At 30.6% G+C, this 20,052-nt stretch overlaps 2 protein-coding genes across 2 annotated transcripts; one reads left to right on the top strand and one right to left on the bottom strand.

The window, feature by feature from the left end:
- Window positions 1–714: 714 nt before the first annotated feature.
- LOC110656640 (uncharacterized) lies at window positions 715–3,256 on the bottom strand. Its single transcript, XM_021813510.2, has 2 exons — window positions 2,515–3,256; window positions 715–1,320 (listed from the first exon to the last, which is right to left on the bottom strand). The coding sequence occupies exon 1, from the start codon at window positions 3,095–3,097 to the stop codon at window positions 2,519–2,521; it is 579 nt and encodes a 192-aa protein (XP_021669202.2). The 5' UTR covers window positions 3,098–3,256; the 3' UTR covers window positions 715–1,320; window positions 2,515–2,518.
- Window positions 3,257–16,436: 13,180 nt separating this feature from the next.
- Window positions 16,437–18,721, top strand: LOC110656632 (metal tolerance protein 4). The gene is made up of 7 exons (XM_021813500.2): window positions 16,437–16,718; window positions 16,849–17,018; window positions 17,121–17,319; window positions 17,695–17,873; window positions 17,958–18,108; window positions 18,192–18,325; window positions 18,409–18,721. Exons 1-7 carry the CDS (start codon window positions 16,508–16,510, stop codon window positions 18,586–18,588), a joined length of 1,224 nt encoding a protein of 407 aa, XP_021669192.2. The 5' UTR covers window positions 16,437–16,507; the 3' UTR covers window positions 18,589–18,721.
- Window positions 18,722–20,052: the final 1,331 nt, after the last annotated feature.

Here is a 20,052-nt window from a genome sequence, read left to right as displayed (position 1 = left end):
AGAAGGAATACAGCAAAGGAGTCGTTTTGGCATTTGATCAAACATTGTCCATTTCCCCCCCAAAACCTGTAAGGTTTTTGTTTTTATTTTTTGGAACAAAGAAGTTTTCTTTCTTTTTTCTTTTTTTTTTCAAATATCGAGAAATAAAAACTCATTTTTGACATTTCATTATCACTAACGACAATTGAAGTTTAATAAAGAATTAAACAAAATTTAGGTTTACATCATTTCATTTTAAAGTAGAAAGTAGTGATTTTTGCTTAACCTTAAAGACTAAATAATAAATTATTCATGATAATTCGATGTTTTATTGTTATTAATTTTTGGATAAAAACTAATTTTATTAAATGGATCACAGTCAAATGGAATGTCAACCTTAGAAGTAACAAATACAAGAGAGAGAGGGAGAATGATGGGGAGGAAGCGAATGCCAAAGAGTTCAATGGAGAGGGAAGGAGTAAATTAAAGGGGAAATTTAGTTTTTAATTAGGGTTTATTAATGTTTAATTTGGTACTTTTGTCACTAAAATGCTCATGGGTAATTTAGTTTTTTTCACTTCAATTAATGAAAAAATGTCTTTAATTTTGGATGTAATAAAACCTAGGAACATTTTAATTTAATTATATAAATATAGGAATAAATTGGTAATTAGCAATAAACCCTAACAATATCATAGGGTAATTCAACATCACATATATGTTGGCATACAAGGATTTAATAGGAAAAATATAATAACTTTAGTTAATTATTTGTAATAGCTCACGGCTGAGTTGTTGACTCAACCTGTGACAAAGGATGATCCAAGAATACGATGGATCTAAGGGGCCTGGTAGGGGCCATCGCCCCTTCTAAAATTTTAGCATCCAACAAATTTGGCCTAATATATCATCAAGACACTTGAATTAATTTTACCTATCAAATATCAGAACTAATTTTGTTACCCATTAGATACCCGAACTTTAAAATTTCATTACAAATAAACACAAAATTGCACAGACAAAATTATGTAAGTTACAGAGTCTGTGAAGTGTTAGTTGATAGCCAAATAGCCAAAATAATCTGAGCTGACATTCAAGTTTTGGGAACGCTATTGAAAGAGCTTCTTCATGAAGGAGACCCTTTGAATACCCAAGTCAAATTGAAATTTGAAACTTTATCTCCAAAAATCACATCAATTGTTGGATAGGAACTCTCAAACAAATTGTTCTAGAATTGATTGATGAAGGTTGACCACCAGTATGGATGTTTGTGCAACTATCCAAGCAATCATTCATCTAGACTGTCTTTGCAATGCATGCATAGTACTTATAATGTGGGACCTGTTATGTATTTATTGCACAAAAGGTAAAGATTAGTGATTGCATTGATAATCACATAGCAGAAACCCAATATATGTTTTGATCTCTACAAGAATCAAAAGCTCCAAAATGAAACAAGTATTAAACACGAAAAAGCATTCTAGAGAGACCTCCAATGCATTCGCGTTGGTCACAAATTCGTGCGACCCCATATTTGAGAATCAAGTTTCGGTTAAAACTTTCCAATCATAACCTAAACTGTCTTGGACTTCTCAATTAACTTGTGAAAGAAAGAGATTTAAAAACTCTTAAAGACGATACAAATCAGCTAGAAATGAGGACTAAATCCTTGAAGCAAAAGTCAATGAATGCAAACAAAAGCTTCAACCAATGACATTGAAATAATCAACATTAGCTTTGATAAAAAAGATCTCTTGACCATGAATCTTTATCAATATTTATCCGAGCTGACTGTTGGAGCCTTGATCATAGAGAACATAACTCTTAAAGACTGTTGGAGCTTTGATCTAAACCTCCTGGAGACTAAGACTATGCTAAACCAACTAAAAAAATAGAGCCCATGAACATTTTAGACAAACTAGAATAAGAACAGCATAGTAGTGTAACACCTCTCATGCTTCATAAACTAATGCATGCTATATAGTATATAGCATGTCCAATCTTGACTCATTGACAGTGAGCTTCATGGTCTTCAAAGGTCGTATATTTTCTCAAATTATAGAGGCACCAAGTTAGGGCTTTAAAAAAATCATTGCATAAAAAGCTTCAACACGTTAGTTATTAACAAATAATCAAAGCTCAATTCTTTAACAAAATTCGATTAGAAAGTTATAATGTCATATGCACAAAAAAAATCCTATCTCAGTAGTTATTGCTATAATTTAGGCAAATTCCAGAAAATTATCCACCATAAACTTATCAGTTCATCAAAATCAGGAAATAACTAATCCTAATTCAGACTAAAGAAACATCAGTTCCATAGATTTCCCATATTAATCTGATAAGAATAAAACAATCACCGAAATAACAGTGAAAATTCATCCCAGTTCTAGAGATCCATTATCGAATAATGAATATAATCAACAATGATAATTCTGATTTATCCTAGACCTCATTATAGAATCAGATAATTATGACCTAACAACACTAAAAATTAATATAATAACAAGCATCAATAAGTGACCAACACCAAACCCGATCAATTCGTTTTCGGATCAGGCATGGGGAACAATCCGCCTCCGGCGGCTCCACGCGGTGGCGAAAACCCGAGAAACTTTTGGAGATTTGTGCGGATACTGATCGAACACAGGAAATATAAAAATGCCATTGAGCAATCCGTCGCATCATCGCCTTGCAATCCTCTGTGACTCATCTTCATCACGATCCCTATCGGCTTAAACGGCAATTTGGCAACAACTTTCCCTTCGAAGAGCGAATTCAACAGTCCAAAAACGATGAAGAGAACCAAGGCAACAACGGCGCCGGATTTGAACTTGAAGAGGGAGAGATCACGACTGGACTCTTTCAAGGAGGTCTCGACGCGGTCAATTTTCTTGGTCTTTGATTTTTTGGTGGTGACTTTGACGGTTTCGGTTTTCATAGTCTCGAGCTTCTTAGAAGCTTTGTCGATGGAGGATTTCAGGGATTTGTAGGAGTTGGTGCGATAAATTAAGATCCAGGAGATGGCCTCGCAGACTACGGCGGTGCAGATAGAGATGGCCACCACCGTAAGGCTGTCGGAGTACTTGAAGGAGGAGAGGAATTGGGGTGTGGCCATCAGGAGACGACGTTTAAGAGAGCTTTTTTGGCGAAGTTCTCACTGGAAAGGACTGAGGTCCGAGGGGATGTTTGGCTGCAGGTGAAGTAGTGGGCGATTTTGGAGAATGGAATTTGGAGAGGTAAATAAGTGAGAAATTTTGAATCTTTTGTCTAAATTATACAAAAAAGGGTAACATTTTCTATTATTATTAAAAAAAGGTAACGCAAATTATATTAGTCTTTATATTTTTATGAATTCATTAAAAAGTTTTTTAATTGAGAATAAATTTTCATTAATTTGGGGGAAAATACAGGAGGTGGATTATGTTTCCAAGCCCAAAACAACCAAACAAGTCATTAAACCCCATGATCAACTCTAGAGTCCGGTCCATAAATGGAAGACTACATAAACCAAACTCTAGCCAAACAATTCAGATTCCTTCACCCTACCCTCGCCAGTCGCGACAGTGGCCTCACTTGACAGACTTAGAGACAATCAAAATCACTAGCACCACCAGGCAACAAAAGCAGAAGACAACACCATAGCCCAAGCCTCACTCAAAGGACAAAGATGCAAACAACACAAGCATTCAGATCAAACCGAAAAGAAAGATTGTATCAGCCAAGTCACTCCTTTGCCACATGAAAAAAAAGTGAATCTCTTTCCAGCCCAAACACCTGGTGCTACAAAACGCAATCCACTTACAGAGAGGAAAGCGGAGCCGATCTTCAATGGGGGAGCTGTACAACATCTGAGTCCTACCTGCTACAACAATTTAACCCCGTCGGCTGCCTCCCTTAGGCTATGTTTGAATGAGACGAGGAAAAGGTAATTAATAGAAGTGTAAGGAGGCAAGGAGGGGGAAGGGGGGGTAAAATTAAAAAAAATCTTATGTTTAGAGAAGGGTAGATTAATAGAAAAGTAAAGAAATGTAATATATATTTTTTATGTTTGGAAAGAGTGAAAGAAGGGTAAATAATTATTAGAATTATAAAAATATTTTTTTTTTATTAGATAAAATTTATTTTTTATTTTTTTTAATATGTAAATTAAAGCCTTTTATTTTTAGTTTAGTGATCTATAATTTACATTTTTTATTGTTTTTTTTATGTTAGACCATAGCATGTACCATTTCAACATTCGACTTAGATATCTATAAATTAATATAAATGTCATTTTGTATCTTTTAAAATATTTTATTTTTTTTAAAGGTAAAATATTATTGTTATAAAATAAACTTTTGCAATTTTTTTATTTATTAATGACCTTGAATGGTAACAATTAACCATTTTATACATGGACTTTTTTAATGGGTGAGATTAAAATTTAACTACATGAAAGGAATTTATCTTCACTTCATGAATATATATATATATATATATATATATATATATATATATGTGTGTGTGTGTGTGTGTGTGTGTGTGTGTGTGTGTGTGTGTGTGTGTGTGTGTAAAAGAAATTTAACCACTAAAATTAGAGGATAAGCACTTAGAATTACTGTCAATAATAATAGAAAGATTTTATATTATTAGATAACTTAAAAATAAAAATAAAGCAAATTAATAAATTAACTAATTTAGAAGGCTAAGCTAAAAAGAATCCTTGCAATCTCAATATATATATATATATATATATATATATATAAAAGCCTAACACAATCAAAAATAAAATCAAGGATATTTAATATCATAAAGTGAGTCAAATTACATAATACCAACTATCAAAGGGATAAAAGGCCACAAAAATTAGCAAACTAGATATATAGCTTAATTAATGTCCACAAAATCTCAAAATAGTCTACTAACAATATTTATTGTCATTAGCATAATAAAGAGATGCTAATCAAAAGATAACTAGCGCACTTAATGAAAATAGATATATGACTTAACTAATGTCCATAAATCTCAAAATAGTCTACCAACAATGCATATTATTACCTGCACAATAAGAAGATGCTAATCAAAAGATAACCAACAACTTAATTCTGCGAGGCATTAGAACCACTCATCATCTGCATCAACAAATTCTTGTGAAATGTAGGAGGACATTCAAGCAAACCTTGTAACATGTCAGGCTTTTGAATAAAAAACAAATTACAAGTAGATAAAAGATGTGACTCAACATCTAGTTCTTCCAACAAAGTCCATGTTTCATTCTCTAAAATTGGAAGCTTGGTAGCTTTGACAAACTCAATTGTAGAATTCATAAGTGTTTGGGCAATATTATCAAGTCTCTCTCTCTCTCTCTCTCTCTCTCTCTCTCTCGTTTCTTTCTTTCTTCTTTTTTTTTCTTTTTTCCTTTTTTGGCCATAATTTCTTTCTCCGAACACCTTTTTTGGCGTTCTTGACATCAAAACGCTCCTCTCCTCATGAGCATCGAATATATACCAAGTTTGCGCGGTATCGTTCCCCCTGAATCAAGCTTCTGAAGTTTTAGCCCATTTTGACTCCCAAACAAATTTCTCCCAAACTGAAAATTTTCTCAAAAATCTGAGTATACCAACACGTTGCACACTCCGAGAACTTCGAAATGATACTAATTAGAGAATTTTTCAATAAAAAATTTTTTTTAAGACTCACGAGCTTGCTAGTGAGATTTTGGGTCTTTAAAGTTGTCTTTTGGGTTAAATAAAATTATTGTCTAACCCTTTATGCCTTGGGTTTCGTGTAGGTACTTTCGTTTCCTATAAATTTTACTGGCTCTCGGGACTGCAATTTTGGTCCGAACGCGCATGCTTTGAGACCTACCTCGGAAGTAGGTCGTTATTATAATCGTTCCTATCATTTTTAGATGCCCTGGAGATGTTCTAAGTATCAGATTTAGCGTAGGTAATCCCGAATGCAAATTCACTTTTTTTGCTTTAAGTTGAGCTATGGTTCGATAATTAATAAAATATTTGTAGGTGTATGAAATGTAGTAATTTTAATTATAATATTAAAAAATATTATTAAGGACCTCTAAGAATATTTATAGAATTTTTAGAGTCGGTTTGGATAATTTTAAACAATAATAGAGTTTAAGCCTCTGCATTGGAATAGAACAATGACACAAGTTTAGGTTGTTCTAGGAGGCCTTGAATGGGCATTGTGTTATGTTATGTTGTAGGCCTGAGACTTTTGGGTTGTTAAGATATAAATTGTGCTTTCTTACAGAGAGTTTAGGTCCTAGGTATAGGGAAAACTCTGCCGAATTTTCCGCACAAACCTAAAAAGACTTTTGTTTCTTTAATTAATTATTGTTGGTCTATTATTGATAGTTCTTTAGTATGTTTGCTTAAGTAGTCCAAATCAATTATTTTCTTCTTCTCAGCATAACCAACAAGCATTGGGTTACATTATGAGTTGGATATTGATTATATTTTATAATTTTAATATTATTTATATATTTTGGTATACTTATGCATTTTATGAATATATTTATACGCTTAGTTAAATAAATTAGGAGCACCCTTATTGTTACATATTTATTTATTGATAATTACTTACATATGCTGCCATGGGGATATTTGGAGCTGTGAGTGTTATATATATATATATATATATATATATATATATGGCATATGATAGATATGGATTGGATGAGTAGCTATGGTTTGAGTTAGTCTTGCTGAAACCCGGCTCTTATGGATACAAAAAGTCGGGGTGAGGGACGGCTTTGAGTTGATCTCGCTGGCCCCCACACTTAGATTTAAGCGAAAGTCCAGTTTGAGTTAAGTTCGCTGGCGGGTCTTGGATTAAGAGAGCTGGATAAGGGATAAACTCTCATAGTTATGTATGAAAATACTTTACTAGGTGAGTGTACAACTCCAAATTATCTTCTTATATGAGTATTGGATGATTTACTTGTTGTATATGTTTGGTGTATATATCATATTTAGGGATGCATTAGTTGTAGATAGCTATAGAAATTATATTTATAGTTAATATCTAAACTCTTTGAGTTGAACGCTCACCCTTATTCAATAATTTTTTTCTCAATGACAGGTGGATGTTGTTTTGGAGTTAACCCACTTTATTTCTTATAAGAAACTTTAAATGATTGATGTATTGATTATTAATTTTATTATTCAAATTTAGAACTCTGCAGTAAATGTAATAGTATTATTGTAGTCGTATTATTGTAATATAAAATTAATGTATTTGACTTAGGGTCTATTTGGCATTACTGTTGAAACTACTATTGAGAAAATTACTTTTTTAAATATACTAGTTAGAGAGTGTTAAAAAATAATTAAAAATTAAATTTGATCAGTTTTAGTCATAAGAGCACTAAAATAATAAAACAGTTTTTTCCAAACTGTTTTCCTCAACAGCATCTAAAATGATGCTTTTATTCAGAAAAGCAGTTTCAGGCTCTTAAACTCAATGCCAAATAGGACTTTAATGTGCTTGTGTGATGTTGGATTTAGGGTGAGCTGAGCTTCCCAATTGTGATTTTGTTTATGATATAGGACGAGTGAGTTTTCTCCCTGTTAGATTGTTCATTATGTGGCCGGATTCTGTCCATTTGTTTTCTTGATTTTAGGCCTTCCTTTTTAGGCTTTGTTGGTGGGTTATAGACTGCTTAGACTTACTACGGATTTCGAGAGTCTTATGCCAACCCAAATTCTAGCACCAGTCCGACTCAGAAATCAAGTCGTGACACATTTAGTTGTGTTTTAAATTTATTGTCTAGTCTCTTAATATTTAACTCTTTTTACTATTTTTTTTCTCGCTTTGTACATAATTTAAAATAATTATGAAAATTAAAAATATATATTTTTTCATTACAAAATCTTGCTTTGATTTTGCTCCCGCAGATCAACTTCAGTTGCTTGGTTTTTTATACTATTTTCATGGATGTTGTTTACTTGTTATGACAATGGTGTAAATAAATTTTTTGTTCAAAATTATTCAGAAAGTATAAATAATTGAGGTTTTTAAATTTCAAAGCCTTTCAATTAAGGGTGTGCGAAACATATTTACTCCCATTTTTAAAGATACGACTCAATTCAATTCTTTATTTTTTTTTAATTTAATGGAAGTATAAATGAGTATAATTAATAAAAAATAATTTTCTCCCTTTATCATCATAAAAGTGAATAATTTAATAACTTCAAATTTTTTAATCTTTGGATATAAGAAGAAAATTGAATGAGATAGCCTACCTAACTGGTTTTAATTTATAATTGAATTTTTTTTTCACATAATTTATATTTCTCCCAAATGTCACCTTACCAATAACAGCGATTATATTAATTAATATGTAATTAAGTCTTTATTAATAGTCAATTTGTCACCTACCAAAGTTGTCTTTATATTCATAAAAATCAACTCACCAATTACCACCCCAGATCAGCTTATGGCTCTTTTGTACTCTGATAGAGAGTTGGCCAGCTTAATGAGAGTGTTTAAAACTGCCTTTTTTTAAAAAAAAATAAAGTAAATTATTATTTAATTTTTATGTTTTAATATGACTAATCAGTTCATTTTTTTATAAAATAATTTAAGAAGTCTAATAATTTTACTTCTGTTGAACAATTTCATCTCTCTATTTATTTTTCTGAGTATATTTCATCGATTAAACAAATCAAATAAGATTTTTTTTTCCTATAATACTCATGTTTCTCTCTCTTTCTCTATGAGTTTCTCTCCCTTTTTTCCTCTCGTTTCTCTTTTTCTTTCTCCATCTCTCTGATCCTCCCTCCCTCTCCGTCATAGTAGTTCTCTATCTCTTTTTCTATCCCCATCTCTCTCTCTCTCTCCATCCCTCCCTCCCTCTTCACCATAGTAATTCTCTATCTCTCTTGCTCTCCCTCCCCCTCTCTTCTTATGTCACCATGCAAAGCCAGAATAGACAGATGATGCAAACAGAGTGGCCACCATTACAAAAAAAAAAAAAGCGTATCAGAGATAAATTTAGCAACAGAATAAAATTTTGTCTTAAAAATATTGACCAACGACGGATTTGTTACTAATACTTCACTAATCTATCTTTAATATTTTAGCGATGAGAATTTTAATGATAAATTAAAATCCATCACTGAAAGTCAATTTTTAAATTCGCTACGGATTAGTGATGAATTGGGTTCATCGAGTGACAAATCCGTCTACTCGTTTTAGTAACTTGATCTTTTCAATTATGATCAATATTAAAATGGGTAGAAGGATAAAAGTTTTGGTGTAAGTAAAATTGAGAGATTGCTTAGTGATGAAAGTAAAATTGAGAGATTGTTTAAGCCTACTTTTTAAAATAAAAGAGATGAAATAATTAATATTATCAAATGTAGATGTAGAGATTAAATAATAATTTATTATTTTAAATATTATAAAAATAATTTAAAAATTAAAATTTTAAAATTAATTTTCTGTTTAAATTATTATGACTAAAATATATACTAAATTAAAATTAAATTTAAAAATTTTTAATAAATATTTTTATTCAATAACATTATGAATAAGAATTTGAAAAAACGGATGATGTAGTGTAGATACTCTCACATCCATTATTATATTGAAATAGAACATCACTAATGACTGCCTCATAATTTGCCTAATTAAGTCATCATTTTGAAAAGATGTAAGAAAAGCACTGGAAATTTCTCAAATAAATTTAGAAAAGCACTTTTGATGGGAAATTTCTTAAATAAATTTCTACTGTGCTCTTCAAAAAAGAGCTCAAGTTCGATCTTAGAGAAAAATAATATTGAGAGAGATAGTAATAAATTTCAAAGAGATTAATTTTTTATCGATCGTGAAATGAATATAATTTTCTTTAGTAGATTTTTTTTAATTACTATTAGAAAAAAAAAGGCTTGTTTATAGTTGTGATTATTTTCTCCAAGAGGGGATAAATATTTAAATGAATTTGACATCCTTCTTCCTTTTTTTCTTTTTTTTTTTAAATATTAAATATTTAATCAACTTTAACTTTATAATGTTAATTAAAATCATTTTTAAAATTATAAAACTGAGTTTAAACTTCAATTAAAACAAAATTATTATAAAATTATTTTTAACATATCATATATTCTAATAAAAAATAGGCTAAATGATTAAAAAAAATTCAAGCCTTTATAAATTTTTTCAATTTTAGCAAAGCTTTTTAGTTTTTTCAATGTAATCTTAAATTTTCACATTGGTTCAATTTTAGCAACTAAACTAATTAGATAATTTAATTGATAAAAATAGTTCAAATATTTGCCAAATTATTTATATTAGTAAATCATTTTAATTTTTTTATCATTTTAGAAATTATTTTAAAATAAATCAAATAAAAATATTATTTTATTATTTTATAATTAGATTTATTTTAGTTATATTATTTATTAATATTTTATGTTTAAACATTTGAATTTTTTTTCATTTATTAGGCTTTAAATTTGAGATAAAATGATTAGAAATATATTAATTAAAAGTATAATAGAAAGAGAGAGAAAAAATTATTAAGAAAATAATATTAGATATATTATTTAATTATTATATTTTTTATAAATAGGAAGTTTGTTAAAATTAATGAAAATATTAAAATTATTGAATAAATTAATAAAATTAAATAGATTAGCTAAAATTGACAATATATAAATAAAAAGATTTGAATAATTTGTCAATTGATGAGTTTAATTATTTTTTATTAAAATTATTACTAAAATTGAAAAAATATAAAAAGTTTATAATTAAATTGATAGAATTAAAAAGATTTGGTTAACATAAAAATTTTAATTGTTTTATTATTTAATTTAAAAAAATTATTATACTAAAAAAAATATTTCCATTATATTAGCTAATGGATTAAAAAAAGAAAAAAAAAACCTGCTTACGCCCTTTCACAACCTGTAACGATCGGGCTTCAACCACTAGAGGAATTATCCGCTTTGGCCGTAAGCCTCACGGTTTTGTCCCATAGGTGGAATGAAGAACTTCCCAGGAGGTCACCCATCCTAGGATTTCTCTCAAGCGAGCACGCTTAACCCTAGAGTTCTTCCAACTCTCCAGGCCATTCCACCAAAAGGCGCCTTTAGTGATCAGTTCTCCCATCTTATATATCATTACTTTTTGAACCCAAGACCATCTCCGTGCTTTGCCGATGTGGGATTTGCCTAAGGGACCTTTCTCCCCCCCCTTTCGGGACTTAGCGTCCTCGCTGAGGTTTGCCCCACCATCGCTCAAGAGGACACGCGAGCAGCTCTGATTCCAATAAAGACCTCCTGGGAAGTTCTCCATTCCACCTATGAGACAAAACCGTGAGGCTTACGGCCAAAGTAGATAATTCCTCTAGTGGTTGGAGCCTAATCGTTACAATTGGTATCAGAGCGTGGTTTAGGCGTTTCTGGACCTGGATAGACTGCATATCATGCATTGCATTCATAAGAGTAGAGGTGACACTATTGCAGATCTGTATTTCCCGTTTATTTTAGGTTAAGGTATGGAATAAGAGAGTGAAGAGATAATGAGATAGCGAATGGAGATGAGAAGGAGACTGTATTTAAGATGAAAAAGAATGAGTACAGAACTGTTTAAGGATAGGATTGAGACTAAGGAGAAAGTGAAGTATGATAACACAGAAAGGTGAAGAAATAAAGAGGTAGTAGCTCCTCGACTATTTATACCGGGTAAATTTCAAGGACGAAATTTTTGTTGGAGGGGAAGAATTGTAACACCCTCACTATAGCAATTCCACACATTCTACTGTTCCGGTGACCGGTGTCAGTCTGGACAACTAGAACGTCTGAAAAAATATTTAGACTAGAGTGAGGAGTCATAAATATCTCAAACAAGTGTAAGAAAAATTAAGAAAAAATTTTAGAAATAAAATACAACCAAGTTAAATGAAATAATTATTGGAGAAAATTTATGAAATAATTATTGGAACTCCAGAGAAGAGTCATTGAGATTTCTATGGCATTAGAAAGCCAAGAAAAGGTTTAGAAAAAATTTTCAATCGGTACAGACAATTTTAGTTTGTTAAGCCAAACGGAGGACATTTTGGTCATTTCGTCTTCAGAGATGATTTTTGGCTGACTTGTCCAGTTAAGTAAATAATTATTATGATCTAAAATATGAATAAATATTGCTAAAAATTAAATTGGAAATGAGTAGAAAAGAAAAGGAAAGAAAAATGAAAGAAATTAGGAATTATGACATCATATGATGTCATTAAACACTATCCACCCAATCACAAATTGACAAGCCTCTTAAAAGGGATAAAAACTAAATAAAAAGAGACAAAATGAAAAACCAATATGCACTTGTCTTCCCCAATCAGCCGTAACAAGAGAAAAAGAGAAAGAGAGAAGAAAAAAACCTCCATTGGAGCACACTTCAAGCTTGTGTTCTACCCCTAAAACCACCTCAAAACCCTAGCTTCCCTTCACAAAAATTTATCCTCACACCTAGAACAAGCTTTGGACAATAAAAAGAAACGAAGAAAGTGAAGTTTTAAAGCCTTAGAAGTGACTCCATTCAAGGTTAGTGCTAAGTCTCTTATTTTTCTCCTTATATTTTTTATTTGAATTTTGAGTTAAGTTAGAAAATGGAGAAAATTTGAAGAAAATATGTATGTTAGGAACATTCTAATTTTTGGCAGCCATGGGAGAAGGATGAGATTTGTTGATTTGTATGACTTGAATTGTTTAGAAGTGGTTTGTGATGAGATAACTTGAGTTAGATGTTGAACTATGTGTGTTGGATGTGTTAGATGACATTGAAAGCACGAAATGGACACTTGGAAATTAGGGTTTGTGAAAAAATTGGAGTTTTGCTTATGAAATAGTAAATTAACCTTGTAATGGTTAATTAGTGACCATTTGAATGTGTGTGAGGAGGAATTGAAGTAAGGATAATGGAGTTGAGTTTAGGCATGCTGCCCTTGGTGACTTGCAGAACTGGTTGTGAGTTCAGCAGGTTTGGGCAGCCATAAATGGAGTTATATAAGTTCAATTGGTGCAAGGCCAATTGAACATGAAACTAGACACATAATGGCATAACTTTAGTGAAGAAATCCTGCCCAAAAAATCAAACCAAGTTAACCTAAAAATTACCCTAATCCAGGTGACCAACAGACTGTCCCTAGAAAATGACCAAATGAACAGTATTTGTTCAAATGGTCATAACTCAGTGTAGAAAAGTTCAATTGATATGAAATTTTACCATCAGAAAGCTAAGACATAGCCCTACAATTTTCATGAAGAATAAAAATCCAAATTCTGACCACAACCTAGTCAAATTGCCAATCAAACTTAGGTCACCAAATCTGGCAGAACCAAATTGCTCAGAAATTCTGGATATAGGTCTATCCGGCCAGTTATGGTAAAATAACCATAACTTGAGCTAAAAAACTCTAAATGGAGTGATTCAAAAAAAGAAATGTAATTAGACACAATAAGAAACAACTTTCATGAAGACAATTTTGTCAAATTTCTACTGTACAAATGACCAATGGAACAGTAAACTTAGTGTTTGAAATTTGAAAATTTTGAATAACTAATACTAAGCTTTGAAATGGTATTGGCAACCAATACCAACAACTTTAGAATGCAAAATGTGATATCTTGGTGAACTTAGGTTCAATAAATTTATTATGTATTAAAAAGTCAACAATTTGAGTGAATAGTAATACAAAGACACAAAGTATAAGAACTATATTGTTAAAGGGAAATTAAGGCCATAAATTTGAAATCTATGAAATGTTCATGGATTGCTTGAAACATAAAAAATAAGCCACCTAATTGATGTGAATAGGTAGTTAGGGCTTATATGCCATCACAAATAGAATTCATAAAATGAATAAATGAGAAAGGAAAAAATGTTTTGAATACAATGGTATATGTGAACCATTGTTTTGAATTATGATCAATATGAATAACATAATGAATGAATAAATGAACCATATTAATGTATGAATGAGACGTTAGCTCTCATTATTGTAAAAAGAAAAAATATTTTGAGTACAATGGTATAAAAGGATAATTGATGTGAATTGTGATCATATAAATGATCAAATGAATGTATAAATTATAATTGAAATTTATCATAAAATAATGAAATCATAAAACACAATATATTAATATTTAATGATATTATGTGCCATTGTATTGCCTAGACACGTGTGTCAGATTGGATAGTTTGGCATGCTAATAGGGTATTGTTTTAGCAGTACTGCGAAAGACTTTATGCATGTATTCATGGCTTTATGCCTGCACTCATGACTTTTATGCCCGATTATGTGATATCATGGCTTTTTAGTCATACTGACTGCATACGTGGTTGACGTTTTGCGTCCCATGGTATGACGGCCCGAGGCATCGCGGTGTCTAGTGCCAACGACCCGTTATCCAATTTAGTTAGTCTGTCGTAGGTTACTTGGGCAGTCTAATTTATTAAAATAAGTTATGAATATTAGCAATTAAAAATGCTAGAAAGTAAATAAATGAGAAGAAGTTCTGAAATAAATTAGATTAGCTCCAAAAATTTGTTCCTTAGAATGATCTGAAGTAAATTAAACTAGTTTTAAAAATTTTAAATATTACGAAATGATTGTAAACAACTTAGAAAGTATCAAGGAAGTGATAAAAAGACTAGCAGAAGAATTATAACTTAAATAACATTACAAATGTGACTTTCATAAGAATATAAGTATAAGTATAAATTTTAGATTTATTTGACATTATATAAATGATTATTGTAAACTTATGAAAGAAGTGATTGTAGAGAGCAACATAAATGATGAAAGATATATTGTATGGCAAATTTCATATGAACCCAGTAAAATTTTTTAGTATAGAAAATATGCTCCAATTATTTTTTATTTGTATACATTATTTCTTGTTATATTATTGCACCACTAAGCAGCAATGCTTAGCGCGATGCATTTGTTCCTCGCACAGGTACTGAAGTTAACGCCTAGCGAATACTAAACAGAGATTTTGGAGTCTGATCTGCAGAGTGTTCAAAGTTGTCACCTTCTCAGCAATGCATGTAGATAGGGCTCGCATTAAACATATCATGTATTATGTGTATGTTATTTATTTCTTATATTGTAATGTAAATTAGCGAATTGTAATTAATTTGTATATCATGTAAATTAAGGATTTATGTAAATAGTTACAAATTATGTAAATTAATGTAAATTTGAGAATTTTGCTATAAGAATGGAGCATAAATGAATTTGTACAAATGAGTATGGATTTGAATTACATAATGATTTTTGAAATGATGATATGAGTATAGATGAGATTATTATTGGAAATTATTGTTGAAAATTTCAAATAGGTGAATAGTAAAACACGCAAACGATAATAAAATAGGAGAAACTCTGTTAATTTCTCCGTCAAAAAAATAATCGATATTAAATATAACGAGAATAAAATTTTTAAAGAAATAAAGTAAGATAAGTTAGGGTGCTCCAGCACCGAATGTAGCACGCCTTGCTCGGTTACACTGTAGCCGGGTGAGGGGTGTTACACAACCTTATGGGGGTGGCTCCATGAATTTTCTAGCCAATATGATAATTGGGCCAATAATTATTTTATTTAATAAATAAATCTACATCTAAATTAGTAAATTAATAATTAAAATTATATTTATATATTATGAATAAAAAATTAATTTCAAATCATAATGTTGAACTTCGTAGACCATCTTATAATAATAACAACAACGTGAATAAAAACAAGAGAGATTAATATCAGATGAGAGTGATGAGATTGCAATAAATTGGGTATTTATTAATATTGGATTCGAGTGAATCTTAAAGAAAAATTTTAAGTCGTATATAATTGGATTTGAAATGAGTTCAGATTTAATGAATAATATTTAAATTGAGTTTTGTTCAAATTCGAGTTTTATACATTGAATATCTATTATTTAAAAAATTTATAATAAAAATTATCTTTATAATGATATATATATATATATATATATATATATTTTAAATAAATAGAATTTAAATATTTTATAAAATTATTAAAATTTTAAAGTATAAATTATTAATAAAAAATTTTTTTATATAATTTTTTAATTAAAATATATAAAATTAAACAATCAGTAATTATTAAATTTAAAACATATTCAAGTAATTAATAATAAATTTTAATTAAATTTGTGACAAGTTTAACTATTAAGAATATTAATTAGGTTCAAATTTAAATAGAGTGATTTTCTAAATGTCAATTAAAGTTAAATATAAAAAATTAGAGAAATTAACTATGATTAAGGGATCTTAACTATATCACCATGACACGGCCACCTTAAAATCAACATCATCGATGAGAAATCAAGCTTTTAATAAGAGGCAGGTGAAACCCTTTTTTTTTATATTTTTTTATTAAAAAAAAAAAAGGGTGTTTCCTGCAAATAAATTTGCTCTAAATGAAAGTGTTAGAGGGGATCATCAAAAGGGTTTCCATGTTCAAATGCTGGTTTTGAGAGAGAGAGAGAGAGAGCTTATATGGAAGAAGTTGGTGTGGAAACGCCCTTGCTGTCTAGTGACGCTCAACGTGCCAACCACCAGAATGGAGTAGGATTGATACGACGCCGTAACTCTGTCACTTATCTAAAATGTGACTTCATCTCCAATTTGCCTGACAAGGTTCGAGCTGCCCTTGATCCTGAGACCCCTTTCAATCTTGACCTCACTAAAACCAAGGGCTTGATTCAAGGTATGTCTTTTTTTTTTTTTTTTTGTTATATATATATATATATATATATATATATATATATATATATATATATATGGGCTCTAAATCATATCAGAAAATTTATCCTTGTTTTTTGGTTTTTTTGCATTAGGAGAGAAGGAATACTATCAAAAACAATTGGCAACTCTAAAATCTTTTGAAGAAGTTGACTGTCTACATTCTCATGAGATTAATGAAGAGCAAGAAAATCAAGAACAGCTCCAACATGAGAGAGCAATGAACATTTCTAATTGGGCAAATATCTTTTTGCTTGCTTTCAAGGTCATTTGTTTTTCTCTTTTCTCTTTCTCCTTTTTTTTTTTTTTTTATTCTTGCATATGAAATTTGAACATATATATGCATGTGGGAAATGGATATTTGCAGATATATGCTACTATAAAGAGTGGATCTTTAGCTATTGCAGCATCAACACTTGATTCTTTGCTAGATCTCATGGCTGGTGGTATTCTATGGTTTGCACACTTGTCAATGAAAAGCATTAATATCTATAAGTATCCCATTGGAAAATTGAGGGTGCAGCCTGTTGGAATCATCATCTTTGCTGCTGTCATGGCTACTCTTGGTATGATAGTCTATATTCTGTACACTTGTCTAAATTTTGTATCAGTTCTTAAGCTGGACTTAATTAAGGTCTGTTTCATATTGCTGATATATAACTTCTGATGATTAATGAACTATTTTAAATATGTTGGTTAAAAGCAATTGAAAATTATTTCTTAAGATTGGTCGACATACGCTAAAAGGAGAAGAAATTTTCTGGACTGGGTTTTCGCCAAATGGGAAATGGTTCTGACAGAATCTGCTACCAAATTTCAACATTTTTTTTAGCTCAGCAAGCACAGGAATTGAATTTACTATTGATTCAGAATCAGACAATCAAAATTCACTTTTGTATGAGATAAAATATGAATATGGTATATCTTAATATGCAATACAGGCTTCCAAGTGCTTATCCAGGCTGTGGAACAGCTGATTCAAAATAAACCTTCTGAAAAGATGACTTCAGAGCAATTGATTTGGTTGTATGCAATCATGCTGACAGCTACTGGAGTTAAACTTATCTTATGGTTTTACTGTAAAAGTTCAGGGAATGAAATCGTCCGCGCCTACGCAAAGGTTAATAAGATGCTAAATGCAATTTTAAAGTTCATAATCATTTGGTTCTAAGGCTTGTGCTGCTGTGATTTGTTGTGTTGCCAGGATCATTATTTCGATGTGGTAACCAATGTAATTGGCTTGGTAGCTGCTGTTCTTGGTGATAAATTTTATTGGTGGATTGATCCAGCTGGTGCTCTCCTCCTTGCTATTTATACAATTTCAAATTGGTCTGGAACTGTACTAGAAAATGCAGGTTAATCTCATTGAATGGAAGCTTTTCTTATTTCTATTTCATGCTCAAGAGCTGCAAATCAAATTTAATGGTTCTTGTTGCAGTTTCCCTGATTGGACAGTCAGCTCCTCCTGAGGTCCTGCAAAAACTTACATATCTTGTCCTTAGACACCATCCTAAAATCAAACGAGTAGACACAGTTCGTGCCTATACCTTCGGAGTTCTTTATTTTGTTGAGGTTAGTTGGCCTAAACTACTAATATACTAGTGGGGGTATGATTATGAATCCGAACTTGCATTTCTTTTATGTTGTTACTACAGATTGATATTGAACTGCCTGAGGATTTGCCACTCAAAGAAGCCCATGCTATTGGAGAGTCATTGCAGATAAAGATTGAAGAACTTTCCGAAGTGGAAAGGGCATTCGTTCATCTTGATTATGAGTGCAACCACAAACCAGAGCACTCTGTTCTTAATAGGCTCCCCCATAACCTTGATTGATTTGTTAGTTTTTTTACATTGTGTATCTTCCTGCTTTCTGCCAACCATGATGATCTAAATTAATTTTTTGAGTTTGTGAATTGGAAGGACTGTATTTGGGTTGTTCTGTTGGTTTGTTTGTAGTCTGATTGCTTGTGCCTTCTTAGATTTCAATTTCTTGAAAATTAGTTGCTTTAAACTGATTACTGTCATTCAATGGAAGAATCAGCACCCATAAACTTTGATTTAGTAGTACTGAAATTATTCTGGTATTATAGGATGTAAAATTTGAACTTCATTCAGAGCTAAATTAATTAAAAAAAAAACTGATTAATAATGGAATTTAATGTCTTATGTCCATTTCAATTTGGAGAAATTATATTATGAATCGATTATTCATATAAATAAATAAGTATAATAAATCAATAATAAAGTAACAATTATGTTTCCCTTTTTTTTTAAATATAATTATTTATTCATACTTATTTATTTTTTATAATTAATTTATCATTTTGATGTGGCCCAACCGCAAGTGCACGGGTCCTACCAGTAATATAGAAAAGATATCGTTCCCACGAGGAGTTGTGTTAATGATTGAATTTTTGATATAAAAAGTTGACTAAATTGAACTATTTTTGAAATTAAAACAATAAATTGATGGGTATTGGAGTACGAAATCTATATGTGCAAAATTAATAATCTATTCAACAATGTAGAGATTTAACTAAATTTGCATCAAATTAAAATAAGCAAATTGAAATATGACAAGATTTAAAATGGCAAGTAATTAAATTCAATTGAAGATTAACAATTATAAAAAGGCGATTCCGGAGTTCGGGAGTTCATATTCAAGCTATTTTGGGATTTTAAATTGGTTATCCAATCTTGTGGAACTTACGGGTTTTAAGGAGATTAATTCTTAAATCATTTGAATACCCTTTCGAGTGGGACAAAGAGTGCCTTAAACAATCTAATCCTACTTTCGTGGAGTTAGAGTTAATTAAGACCCATTAAGTTCTTTAATTAATCTGTAAATCCTCTTAATCCTTAGTCTATTTCTAGATCTAAGTTAATTAAGTCCAATTTCTTGATTATCTATCACAAGGCTTTCTCCTTTCGGTGCCTCAATCATGGATTAAGAACATCACTTAATGGGATCTTACACTAAGCATGTCATTAAGCACACAAGAAATGAATAAAACTCATTAAGACCACAAAATATGGATTACCCAATCAAAATCCACAAAATATCTCAAATATTACATCCCTTACTCCAGAATCAAATGAAAACTACTCACTATCCATAATATTTACAAGATATTCTGAGTTAATATGGAAATAAAACTTTAATCTAAGCTAAGAAACAAGAAACCCAATACTAGAAAGGTAGGAAAAATGCAAGAAAAGAAAGAAATCTTTAAATCTGGTTGGAAATGGTGTGGGAGACGATTTTTGACTCTTCAGCTGCTGCCCCCTTCTTTTTAT

Source organism: Hevea brasiliensis, chromosome 5, assembly GCF_030052815.1.
Source record: "Hevea brasiliensis isolate MT/VB/25A 57/8 chromosome 5, ASM3005281v1, whole genome shotgun sequence".
NCBI classification, from domain to species: Eukaryota; Viridiplantae; Streptophyta; class Magnoliopsida; order Malpighiales; family Euphorbiaceae; genus Hevea; species Hevea brasiliensis.
The sequence above is the reverse complement of the archived record's forward strand: the minus strand, read 5'-3'. Positions and strand labels throughout refer to the sequence as shown.

Excerpts from the sequence above, each read along its gene's own strand:
- LOC110656632 (XM_021813500.2), top strand. The coding sequence starts at position 16,508 with ATGGAAGAAGTTGGTGTGGAAACGCCCTTGCTGTCTAGTGACGCTCAA. Across the intron at positions 17,320-17,694 it reads TGCTGTCATGGCTACTCTTG|GCTTCCAAGTGCTTATCCAG; the intron begins GTATGATAGTCT and ends TATGCAATACAG. Across the intron at positions 18,109-18,191 it reads AACTGTACTAGAAAATGCAG|TTTCCCTGATTGGACAGTCA; the intron begins GTTAATCTCATT and ends TTCTTGTTGCAG.
- LOC110656640 (XM_021813510.2), bottom strand. The coding sequence starts at position 3,097 with ATGGCCACACCCCAATTCCTCTCCTCCTTCAAGTACTCCGACAGCCTT.